Source organism: Larus michahellis, chromosome Z (assembly GCF_964199755.1).
Source record: "Larus michahellis chromosome Z, bLarMic1.1, whole genome shotgun sequence".
NCBI classification, from domain to species: domain Eukaryota; kingdom Metazoa; phylum Chordata; class Aves; order Charadriiformes; family Laridae; genus Larus; species Larus michahellis.
The window spans coordinates 54,645,227-54,657,948 of NC_133930.1; the positions used below are offsets into that span (position 1 = coordinate 54,645,227).

General features: G+C 40.0%; 1 protein-coding gene across 3 annotated transcripts in view; it reads left to right on the forward strand.

The window, feature by feature from the left end:
• Window positions 1–12,722, forward strand: part of HOOK3 (hook microtubule tethering protein 3) — a 96,804-nt gene that overhangs the window by 47,387 nt on the left and 36,695 nt on the right. For 2 of the 3 annotated variants that reach the window (XM_074570919.1, XM_074570920.1), the window contains exons 9-12: window positions 1,035–1,198; window positions 3,423–3,563; window positions 7,170–7,371; window positions 10,755–10,865. In XM_074570919.1, coding sequence (XP_074427020.1) covers window positions 1,035–1,198; window positions 3,423–3,563; window positions 7,170–7,371; window positions 10,755–10,865 — 618 coding nt within the window. The remainder of the gene's footprint in view (window positions 1–1,034; window positions 1,199–3,422; window positions 3,564–7,169; window positions 7,372–10,754; window positions 10,866–12,722) is intronic. The other variant, XM_074570921.1, reaches the window with a different exon arrangement.

A 12,722-nucleotide genomic window follows, 5' to 3' on the forward strand; every position in this document is an offset into this window, starting at 1 on the left:
ATTAAGATGATTCATAAGAAAACCGTATTTTCATTCAGGTAGAAAGGAGTTGAGCTGCGTGGTTCAACTCTTGCATTAGAGAACTAATAGAGGTTATGCTGCTGCAATAGTTTCAGTTAAGAGTTAAATCTCAATCAGAAGTTACTGTAGTCTGTCAGCTAAGCCTTACTGTTAACCATGCGTACTTTATCCAGAAGACATGAAGAGTGCTAAGTGGGAGCCCCAGAAGGCATTGCCTTTGCCACCCTACTTCGGAGTATAATTCAGGCTTTTGCCAAGCAGTTCTGTATCTGTTAGAATTAATGAAGATCATTTGCGTGTCATGGTTCATTTTGGTGTATTAGATTATTCAAACTCTTATTGAAGCATTTCCTTCTGTTGAGATGCTCACATTCCCTCTCTTCCCCTTCTCCTCCTGCATGTTAGTTCTCTTCTATTTAGTAATACATACATGAACCCATGCTTCAGCTGTAGTTTGAGTTGCAGCACTTTGGGTTCTTTGCATTATTGCCTGTTTTCACAACGTTGGCGGAAACTGAGTCATCTTTGGGTCTGTGTTCCTGTTTTAGGTCTACTTGCAATTGGCTGCTGAAGTAAAAAAAAAAAATATTGGAAGGGCACAGCCATCCCTTGGGTATCCAGATTTGGATATTCTGTGTGACTGATAGGCATTGTTTCTTCTGGAAATCAGTTTTAACAGCTTTACTGTGGAGGGATAGTTTTATTTGTTGTGAAAGTATGCAGACTTCATTATAATGAAGTTATCTTCGGTGATAACTAAGACTTTTTCTTTAGATGCTTGTGCCAGTTAAGAACAGTTACATTTTCTGTGTGGTAAATCTGCCCCTAATGTTGCACTATGTTGGTTACATCACATAGCAATGTTAACAGTATATTCTTGTGAAATGTGATTATTGAAGCCCGTGTGTTTCCATTTGTGGGTTGTATTGATACTTTATTATGCACACGAAAATAAAATTGCTCTCTATAGCTGGGTAGCTCAATTATTCCAGTTTACGCTTTTATTACAACAGGTTGCAGCCCTCCAGGAGGAAAAGAGCAGCTTGCTTGCTGAGAACCAGATTTTGATGGAACGTTTAAATCAGTCTGATTCTATCGAAGATCCCAACAGCCCTGCAGGTCGTAGGCACTTGCAACTGCAGACACAACTAGAACAACTCCAAGAGGAAACATTCAGGTAGAAAACCTACACTTGGCTAGATTGTTTGTTTGTAGCTGTCAACATGACTTACATGCATCTGGTCCTGCTGTCAATTATGAATTAGTATAATGGATGGTATAACCACATTAGTGAAGTTTTTACAGTAATGTACGTGTTAAGATCTACCTCTTTGCAAGCTCCGGCATAAAAAAAAATACATGATTTCTTAATGATGAAGTGCTGTATGCGTGTCATTTTCTACTCTGTGAAGTTATTTTGAATTGTTTGTGTGCAATCATTTCACCCATGTTTTTCAAAATCAGAATGAAAAGTAGCATGTTTTCCTCCATGTAAATTAATCTGATTTGTACTTTTAAGGTGTAGGAATTCCTAGCTGAAAGTTTGCTATGGGCAGTACTACAGGTAGTGTTACTATACAGCAAAGGGTATCCTTCTCTGTGTTTGAAACCGAATTGTTTCGTATTTGAAACATGGAGATCATCCTTAAGTGAGCTCTGCTCTTCATTTGCATTTCCTCAACATGTGGAAATACATTTCCTCTTTAAATATCCTTTCTGGTCTTTTTGATTGTTGCTTTCAGGCTCTGTAAGCCTATTCTGCTGAAGAAAGCTGGTGCACTTCATATTTTCATTCTTCTTGTTGTACTTTTCCTATCCTTTATGAGTGAAACTATGGTATTTCTTTACATAAGCAGCTTTTCTGCTCTTTCTGTCCTTTTATGATTGTTCTTGCCTAATTGTTATGTCATCTGCCATGTAGCTTTGTTTTTTCACCTGTTTTGCCATTTTCCCCCTTCCTTTTTCTAAGCCTCTCTCCTGCATGTTTGGACACACCCTCTCCCTTCAGTTTCTCGAAAAATGTTCAGTGTTTCACAGCAGCTAGTGCCGGGTTTTCTGTTTTCCATACATCGACCGTGTAAAGAAATAATGTAGTGATGTCTCTCTTCTATCCCCTTTTATCTCTCCTTATTCATCTCTGTGCTCTGGAATGGTTTCTACCTGAGCCTGTTATCAGTTGCTGTTTGAACAGGTTTTCTCCCCATATGCAAAATATCAGCACTGCCTATTGACTCTTGTTTCAGGTTCTGAAGGTCTTTCTAGTCCTTCTAAACCCTTTTCACATGTGAGACTCATCTCCTAACCTCCTTTACCTCCTTCCCCTGCCTTCATAGCATGTGGTTTCTAATGGAAATTTGTGTATGTTCCTTCTCCAGCTCTAACTGACCAAGCAGGACATACGTACAGTCTAACTGATGTCTGGTGTGGTACAACAGTTTTTCTCCTAGTCTTGCCTCTTTATGTCCGTTGACAATTCTGGTCTATCACAATCTAAATTTTTGTTGCGTATGGTTTAAATGGCCTACTTACTATCCCCATTCTTGTAGATACTTTTTGGACTCCTTGAAATAGTGGATAGAATACCTTTTTATTTTTTCTTTTCTGTTTGGTGTTGTGTGGTTTTTTTTTTTTTTTTTCCCCAGGCCCATACCTCCTTTTCTGGATTGTTTTTATTTTAATTTCAGATCAAAAATGACGATAGGACTTTATGTTCCAGGTTGTATCCTCTTCTGTTCCTTCAAAATGCTTTGACAAAGTTTCTCTTAGTTACTCCCTTTGTTCGCTGCCAGGTTAATGCAACTTTGCCTGTGTGTACTGTATGTAAGTAGTTCACTCCAGAAACTTTGGTCGTCTTGAGTTCTTTGCTTGCTAACTAGGTAACTAAATGTATGACTTGGTTTTTCAGAGGTAATGCATGGGCACAGGTTCTTTATAAGTAGATAAATAAATAAATAAAGCCACCTTGGTGAGAGCTCTACAGCGTTTAGAACATCTGACAATCAGGTCAATGTTACTGAAGGTGTATAGGAATTTAAACAGCTGAACAGTATCTTAGGATAAAAACATCATGCTCAAACTCAGTATCCCCCAACAAGAAAAAAGGTGGAAACTTCTGCTTGAATTTCCATTGTGAAAAATTACTATGATAAAAAAACCTCAGGATTTGTCTTCCTGAGAACATACGTTAACCTTGTTATCTTCCAAATAGAAGGACTCATACCAAATTGGGACCATCAAAAAAGTCAATCTGCTTCTACGTTTTTGAATAAGCATATTGGGCTGCCGTTCTCCTTCACAGAAGCAGAAGGTTGTTTCATGTGTTTTTAGAGAGGATGATGAGGAGGAAAGGTAACTGTGGCTGAAGCTGAGAAATTGTTTTCTGTTTGACTTCATTTCTACAGATTAGAAGCTGCCAAAGATGACTATCGAATACGCTGTGAAGAACTAGAAAAGGAAATTGCTGAATTGAGACAACAAACTGAAGAGCTTACTACCTTGGCAGAGGAGGCTCAGTCTTTGAAGGATGAGATAGATGTACTCAGGTAAACTCTGTTCTATTAGTCATTTTTTAACTATTAACTTTTAATCCATATAATTTGCGTACTTAGTCTTCATAAGCTTTTGTTTAAATAATTTTGATATTAAATATAAAAACTTCCTCAATGCTAAGGTTCTTTCAGATCCTCCAGTACTTAACTTTAACACAGACCACCACACAATTGTGCTTAAGTAAATTAGTTATTTATTACATACCTAATCAATAACTATTTGTAAACTTAGCAATCCTGCACCATCTTATAACAAGTCACTCACTGGACTCTTGAGTATTCTCTACTTACCTTCATCATGGCTTGGGCATCTGTTCTCATCAGGGAACTAGACCCTTTCCTGTCTTGGGTTTGCATTATTTGGACTTTGGGTGGTGCTTTGGTTCATCATAGAATGCTAATATGAACAACATCCATTACAGTTCTCTTTGCCACTGGATTTTAGTACCCAAATTTGTTGAGACCTGGTGATACTAGGGGTTTATAGGGTAAGGAAGCCCCTTTTACTATGGAACATAATCCCTCAGTACCGGCATCATGCTGCCATGGGTTATTCAGAACAGCATACACTACTCACCTGTATTGCTCCTCCTAGCAAGTCTAGCAAGGGTTATTTTCATGCTGCATTTTCTAATTCACCAGCAGCTTTCTACCAAGGCTATCTGTCTTTACTTTCTCTGTCCTTAATATAAGGAATGAGCCCATCAGGCTGCACAATTCCATAAACTATCTATGTGGGCAGCATGGGTTCAAAGAGTAATTCCTTGCCCTATAGAGAAGCTCTGCACTTTATTCAGGATTAAGGAGATTTGGCTTGCCCCAGTGTCCCATAAATTGACCATCAGTTCAATGGAGGATTCTGCAGATTTCATAGGAAATAGAGTCTGTAAATCAGTTAGTTCTAAAATGAAACTGGGGACAGTTATAGTAGTGGGGGTGTTGTTTATTGGGGGTGAAGGCTATTGCTGTCCTGGCAGTAAACCCAGGTGGACTGAAAAAACTCTGAAATGTTTTGAACGGAGCTTTTCCGTTCTTTTTTTTTTTTTCTTTTTTCCTTTTTTTTGAAGTGTCATCATTTAACCCCAGCCAGCAAGTAGGACCACTCAGGTGCTTGCTCATTCCCATGCCACTCACCACCCCACCCCCATGCTCCCATGCCAAGTAGAGTTGGGAGAAGAGGGAGAAAAGGAGGGGAAAAAAACTTGTGGGATGAGATAAAGACAGTTTAATAGAACAGTAACAGAAGAGGAAGATACTACTATGACTAATAATAATGGTAAAAGAATATACAAAATAAAGTGATACAGAATCACAGAATGGTAGGGATAGAAGGGACCTCTGGAGATCTAGTCCAACACCCCTGCCAGAGCAGGGTTACCTAGAGCAGGTTGCACAGGAATGCGTCCAGGCGGGTTTTGAATGTCTCCAGAGACAGAGACTCCACCACCTCTCTGGGCAGCCTGTTCCAGTGCTCTGCCACCCTCAAAGTAAAGAAGTTCCTCCTCATGTTTAGGTGGAACTTCCTATGCTCAAGTTTGTGCCCATTACCTCTTGTCCTGTCTCTGGGCACCCCTGAAAAGAGCCTGGCCCCATCCTCCTGACACTCACCCTTTAAGTATTTGTAAGTGTTGATAAGATCCCCCCTCAGCCATCACTTTTCCAGACTGAAGAGACCCAAGTCCTTCAGCCTTTCTTCATAAGAGAGGTGTTCCAGTCCCCTAATCATCTTGGTAGCCCTTTGCTGTACCCTCTCCAGCAGTTCCCTGTCCTTCTTGAACTGGGGAGCCCAGAACTGGACACAGTACTCCAGATGTGGCCTGACAAGGGCAGAGTAGAGGGGGAGGATGACCTCCCTCGACCTGCTGGCCACACTCTTCTTGAGGCACCCCAGAATGCCATTGGCCTTCTTGGCCACGAGGGCACATTGCTGGCTCATGGTCATCCTGTTGTCCACCAGGACTCCCAGGTCTCTTTCCACAGAGCTGCTCTCCAGCAGGTCAGCCCCCAACCTGTACTGGTGCATGGGGTTATTCCTCCCCAGGTGCAGCACCCTACACTTGCCCTTGTTGAATTTCATAAGGTTCCTCTCTGCCCAACTCTCCGGCCTGTCCAGGTCTCTCTGTATGGCGGCACAGCCTTCTGCTGTGTCAGCCACCCCCCCCAGCTTTGTGTCATCAGCAAACTTGCTGAAGGTGCACTCTATCCCCTCGTCCAGGTCATTGATGAATATATTGAAGAGGACTGGACCCAGTACTGACCCCTGGGGAGCACCAGTCGTCACTGACCTCCAAGTAGACTCTGTGCCCCTAATCACAACCCTCTGAGCTCTGTCTTTGAACCAGTTATCTATCCACCTTACTGTCCATTCATCTAATCCACATTTCCTGAGCTTCCTTATGAGGATGCTGTGGGGAGACTGTGTGAAAAGCCTTGCTGAAGTCAAGGTAGACAACATCCGCTGCCCTCCCTTCATCTATCCATCTAGTCATTCCATCATAGAAGGCTATCAGATTGGTCAAGCATGATTACCCCTTGGTGAATCCATGCTGACCACTCCCGATAACCTTCTTTTCCTCCACATGCTTTGAGATGATGCCCAGGATGAGCTGTTCTATCACCTTTCCAGGGATGGAGGTGAGGCTGGTCGCCTGTAGTTTCCCGGGTCCTCCTTCTTGCCCTTCTTACAGACTGGAGTGACACTGGCTTTCCTCCAGTCCTCAGGCACCTCGCCTGTTCTCCAGGACCTTTCAAAGATGATGGAGAGCGGCCCAGCAATGACTTCTGCCAGCTCCCTCAGAGTCAACACAAGTCACTCTCACCACCTGATGATGGGTTGCCCAGCCCATCCTGAGCAGCAATCACACATTCCTGCCCCCTGACCAACCTCCATTTATATACAGACCGTGATGTCTATGGTATGGTATATTCCTTTGTCCAGCTTGTCCTGTATATGTTCCCTCTCAGCTTCTATGGAAGCTAAAAAAATCCTTGACTAATGTAAACATTACTTAGCAACAACTAACACAATATGTGTTATCAAGATTATTCTCATACTAAACCCAAAACACAGCAGCTACTAGGAAGAAAATTAATGCTATCCCAGCAGAAACCAAGACAAGAAGGAATCAGGTTCCAAAGTTGTTACAGTATTTCTGTGTCACCGAGTGTATGCTGCCCAGGAGATAGATCTTTATGACTTTATTCCTGGCTATCATTGGAAAAAATCGAAGGGCAGAAAATTTTATTCTTTACCCTTGTAAAATGCGGGACTGAGGATTGATTTAGAATTGAAAGGAAATGTGTGGGAGTGAAGGTACTTTAACTGTTAAGATTGGAAGCAGATAAGAAGGCTGTATTTGGGAGAGCGATTGTGACTAAAAGTACTTTCATCGGCAGCTGAGTTGACAAATAATTATGGGAGGGAAGAAGACAATTTAAAAGTGAAAACATTAGTAATGGGGGAGGATATGATTGCTTTCTTGGTCTCCCCATGATGTCTCAGAATGTTTTCCACATTAAGGCAAAATACTGAGAAAGCTTCAGGACATTTCATTTTGTTAGTTTTCAGAGTACAAATTTGGTATAAATCTGTCCCTCCAGGCATTCTTCTGATAAAGTAGCCAAGTTAGAAAGCCAGGTAGAGTCATACAAAAAGAAATTGGAAGACCTGGGTGATTTGCGACGGCAAGTGAAACTCTTAGAAGAGAAGAATACAATGTACATGCAGAATACCGTGAGCCTGGAAGAAGAGCTAAGGAAGGCCAACGCAGCACGCAGTCAACTGGAAACGTACAAGAGACAGGTGAGAACAGACGTCATCAATGCAACAGTTCTCTGTATTGTCGAACACTTTATCTTCATAACATGGCTAATGCCTCAGAGTAAAAAAGAAATTATGAACAAACAGCTCCTTGCGTTTACAAGACTTCCATGTTTTGTAGGGACTACCTTTGTCCTTATTTCCTGCAATTCTTATCACTATTTCAAGTTTCTACTAGTTTGCCAATAAGCAGTATTTCTTACTTTTAAAAAAATCAACAGATGTTAAGGGTTTTTTTTTTTCAAATTTTTCCTAATTTGTGTTCAGTAGTGGGGCTTGGATTAGAGCCTCTTCTTTCAGAAAAAGTATCCACTTTTCACTTAGAAATTTCCAGCAGGGGGGAATGCACCACAGCTGAGGTAAGTTATTCCTGTGGTTAAGTAACCTCTTTTTTTAAGGTTCTAATTTGTCCAGTTATGAAGAGAGAAGGTTGCATGTCATCTTTGTGTATACGAACCCAGCAGCGTACAAAACGTGTGACCAGCACGCTCTCTGGAGTGAAAGGCTGCCTGCTTATCAGAGTGTCATGTGATTCTATTTCTGTAAAGGTGGAAGATGGGCTTAATCTTCTCTCTGCTTCTATGCTATATTGACATGACATCATTCTGGGATTCTTGTTACAGGGCCAGGCAGAGCGTGGTTCGTTAAAGTAGTAGTGCCCGCTCTGTATTTCTGCCTTCTCATAATCTCGAATGGTCATGGCACAGAGGTCCATATATGTCAGTTTACAGCAGAATAAAAATAAATAAACAACCGATAACAACTTTGCAAGCCCAGGAGCAATGTGTGTCCCTAAGACTTGATAGCTTTTTCCCTGCACCTGGCCATCTTAGTTATTAAAACAACTAGCTTCAGCCTCTATGGGCTGATTGTAAATAAAGTCCAAGTGATTCTATCAGAAAAAAAAGAACCTGGACAAGAAAAATGTTGAAATAACAGACAATCAAAGGGAAAAGTAAATGTAGAGAGCCATGGCCTTTCATACATGAGTAGTATCACGTTTACTGGCAACAAGTATTTAGCTCCATTAAACAGCTGAGCATGTGATATAGTTGTGTAACCTTGACATCTGCATCTGATCAATCTTATTTCACCAACAATAAGAGTTTTGAAAAGGGCAGTCCCATCATTTGTGCTGCAAAAGGACTCCTTTTCTTCATCTTTCCCTGTGTTTTATGGGTGGAATTTCATGGCTGAGGAGCTGTTGACTTGTACAAAACTGTGTGTTGGCTGAGACCGGAATAAGCCTCTGTGACAGATGTGAGTTTTATTCACCTAAACGCAGTGCCTCTGAACACACAGTGTGTTTGCCTTCAGTGTCTGTAAGGCAGGGCTCCTCTTGAGACCTGCCTGCAAATCATGAGCTGTCACAAAATTAATTTCTGGGAATACTAAATTGTGCTGTAAGAATTAAGCCGGGTATAAGGATTCTGATGTTACATCACCGCTGAGCACTAGCATGTCCCTGTAGTGGAATGTGTCCCGTCTGGTGTGTGAAGGATCCAATCCTACTCATGATTACACCATCAGAGGAGTTATTTCTTTGGCTTAGAAGCCCTGTGCTCTGCAGATGAAAGTGCTTTGTTCAAATTCCTATAGTGATCTGCAAGGAAATTGCATTTTCACCCCACCCAGCAGTTTCTGTGAGATGAGGTTAGTGGTGGTGTATTGTGCTGGGAAATGTAGTAGCATTTATTTATTTAAGAGGTTTTGCTAACTTTTCTGAAAGCAAGCACAAGCATTTTCTAAGAAACTTTTTATTGTAGCATGAAGAATTGAAATGTGAAGATTCCAGGATTATTTTTTGTAACTTTAATTCAGCCCCTTTGTGCATGTGCATTCTGATATATTTTTAACAGTATGTCTTGCTTTTCTTTGCTGCGAGATTCCTGCTTTACTCATTCCACATGTCAGATAATGCTCGGTAAATGTGATGGCAATTCATTTTTTTTTTAATCTTCTGCATTACCATGTAACTGTATATCTTTCTATACACTCCCAAGTCCTGATTCAGGACAATTTGTATCCTGCTGTGTTTTCTACATACCATTACCATAGCATGAGTGATTACAAACATTAATGCATTTGTTTCCATTTGAGGTGAAAATACACCTATTTTGCAAGTGGTGACACAATCACCGTTGAAGGCCTGCATTTTTTTTTACCTGCACTTAGTCTGATAGCCCCAGTGATAAATGTCACACCTGAGAAATGAAATATTTTCATATCTCACATTTTGATATATTTTTTTAATCTGATAATCTCAGAAATGGCAGGCCTGTGCTTTTTTTTGCAGCATTTAATTTAAGAACAGCAGCAGCAAAGTCCTTTTCTAAGACTTAAGACCATGCAGATTTTAGGTCTGGTAGTTATTTTCCTGTAGCTATATACATTGAAAATAAAAGGTAATTAGAACCATTAGACAGTCTTAATGTAGGTATGGCTACTGCTATGCTTCACAGTTTAATTTAATCACTTTCTCTGTAATCTAAAAGCCATGAAAAAGCCTTCTTATTAATTGCTTCTGAAGAAGCTGTATGTCTTTTAGCTGAGTCTTCATTCAGCTTTTGTGTTTGCAGGTCAGTCTTTATTCAGCTTACTTGCTTCCATGCTCTCTGCATTATGAGCTTTATTAATGTTCTGGGAATGAGCCTTTGCTAGTAAAGGCTGAGAGTTTTGAAAAGGCAAGACTTCACTGATTTGCCTCCCGTTCACTGATCGTTTCCGCTCAGCTTTCAGATTTCTGCTCATTTAGTTTTAAAAGCTCTTTACTGATCTGTAGTGGAAAGTATACATGCAACTTTATTAGCAATGTTTGCTTCTGAAATACAGAAAACTGTTTATGAGCCTGTGGCTGAATCTTTATGTTAGTGTGTTAAAAACCATTAGGAAAATCCCAGGTTAAGAAATGTTACTTGACTGCATAAACTGGTGGTCAAATTCCAAGTGAGACTTGTGAAATGGAGTTAACAAAAGCATAGATAATTTGATTTCTTCAGAGTTTTTTTTCTTTTTCCTAGGCTTCTCAGAATGCAGGAGGTTTTTATACTTTTCCTAAGATCTTTGATCCACAGAACTATATAGCTTTTTCCTGTAAACCATGCTTGGGCTTAAATTCTTGTTTTCAGGTGTACTGAAAATACTTCACGGTTTTTGCTTCTTTTGCTTGTGCTGAGATCTAATATTTGACTGCTGTTGGTTTTGCTAAAACATAGAACAACTGATGAAAGCAGTTTTTAGTATATCCTATAGGTAACTATTTCACTTGTTTACAACATGACTCATGGTGCATGGTAATTGGCTACTTTGTCTTGTGTATTTTGTTTTAATATTTGCAGACAAATTATTGGTTCTTGTTCTCACAGGCAGTTGAACTACAAAACAGGTTATCTGAAGAATCCAAGAAAGCTGATAAATTAGATTATGAATGCAAACGACTGAAAGAAAAAGTAGACAGCCTTCAAAAAGAAAAAGATGTAAGTGCCAAGGTGTTATTTTTTTGGTAGTAGCGATAGCAACTTTTTGTCCTTTACAACACAGAGATATGGTAATTATAGTTAGCTATTTACAGCAAACTTTAAATTAGGAAGTCTTTTTTCACTTAAAATTTTCTGACGTTTGTGTACAAGATCCTTTCTAAACCTAAGAACTGTACAGCATGGAATAAAGTGACTGTACAAAAACATATGCAATCTATTTTTAAGAGGAAGAGCCTTCATATTTGGGATCTGAAGTTGTTTCTTGACCACTTACCGTGAGAAGGTTAATAATCACCCAGGGTAATTGTAAAGTATTCTGAAAAACTATCTAAAGTAGGCGTTCTGCAGTATCATCCTAGAACTATATTCCTGTTGCATTTTTTCTAAAGTATTCTTTAAGGTACCATCAGCATGCTTCTCTTTCTGGAGTCATGACTACTGCAGCAAGAAGCTTAGCAGTTGTGTAGAGGGATGTGTCCTTTGTGGCGATCTTGCCTTTATGGCAGCTTCTTGTTTATCTATCTTGTACTGCCAACATGGAACACATAGGATGGATACTCTTCTGTTCCCTTCCTTGCTGTCATTTGCAGCTGATCTGCAATTCTGCAGTGATTCTGCGATTAATTGCTCTGTCCTCTCTTGCCAAGACTGATCCTTCAGACTTCTTTTGCTCACTATTGTTTCTCACCAGATTATTTTGACTTGTTTCATAGGAATGTATATGTAGGTGCCTCAAACTATCACAAACCAAGGCCAGCACTTTAAGTTAGCAATTTCTTAGGCTTCTTTTAAGTATGAGTCCATCTAGCCATCCGTCAGAATCTCTATAGGCTTTTCCCTCAATAGTTATGTTTCCTTTCCAAAATTTCCAGCCCCTGCACTTGAATAGCATTTGAAATGAAAGTTTTCAGCTATTTTCTGTTCATAGGTCTTCAATTTCCATATCTTATTAAATTTTTAAACTATAGCGGACACTTATCCTTGATATCACTTCCATCTGCCCTTTGGTTCAGATTGTACTGTGCTCTGACTTTCTTTCTTGCTCTTTATTTAAAGTTTTTTTTTCCAGTTTTGTTATGTTTGACCAATGGTAAGATTATGTCTGTGGCTTACCCATTGCTTGGTGGACCATTTCATCTTGCACAAAGGATCTGAATTGCAGGCCATTGTCATATAGTTTTCTGTTTTACTCACTGGCAAATAGCATTTTTGGGGGCACATGTTGTATTTCAATACATTCTTTTGAATGGATATGCACCTGTGAGAAGCAGATTACAGCTTGAGTCTCTCAACATTTGAATTCGTGATTCACTACCTTTATTACCTACTCTTCCTGTTTCCCATTGTCACATATGTACCAGTAAGGTTGCCCACCACAGGTCACAAGCTACATAGTGGCATCTTGTCAGTTATATTTTGGAAACAGTTACTGAAATTGATTTTGTCCTTGTCTTTGTGTTCTGGCAAAGTGTGGTAGTGTGTTTGATACCTTCACCTACGTAGCTTGGAATTTTACTTCTGTGGTGTGTTTTATGGTAAGAGCTAAGGTAATGTGATGAGTTGGTTTTGTCTGCAGTGTACAAATGAAGCCCTAGAGCTTTTTCTATTCACTAAAATGTTCTGGCATTTGGTTAATCAACTTGGTGTTTTCTGACTGATGGTAGCAGACTGCAGAATCCTTGCTTTCAGCAGCTGAGTTTGAGCACTCCTCCGTGTGGCTGTTCTTCTGTAGTATTTGTGGTAAGCACAGTGTTTTCACCTGTAGGGTTTTTGAAACCACTTTCAGTGCTAACAGAATGTACGCTTTATTCAGATTGTTCTGACGGTTGCACCAGAGTTCACCTTGCAGGATTC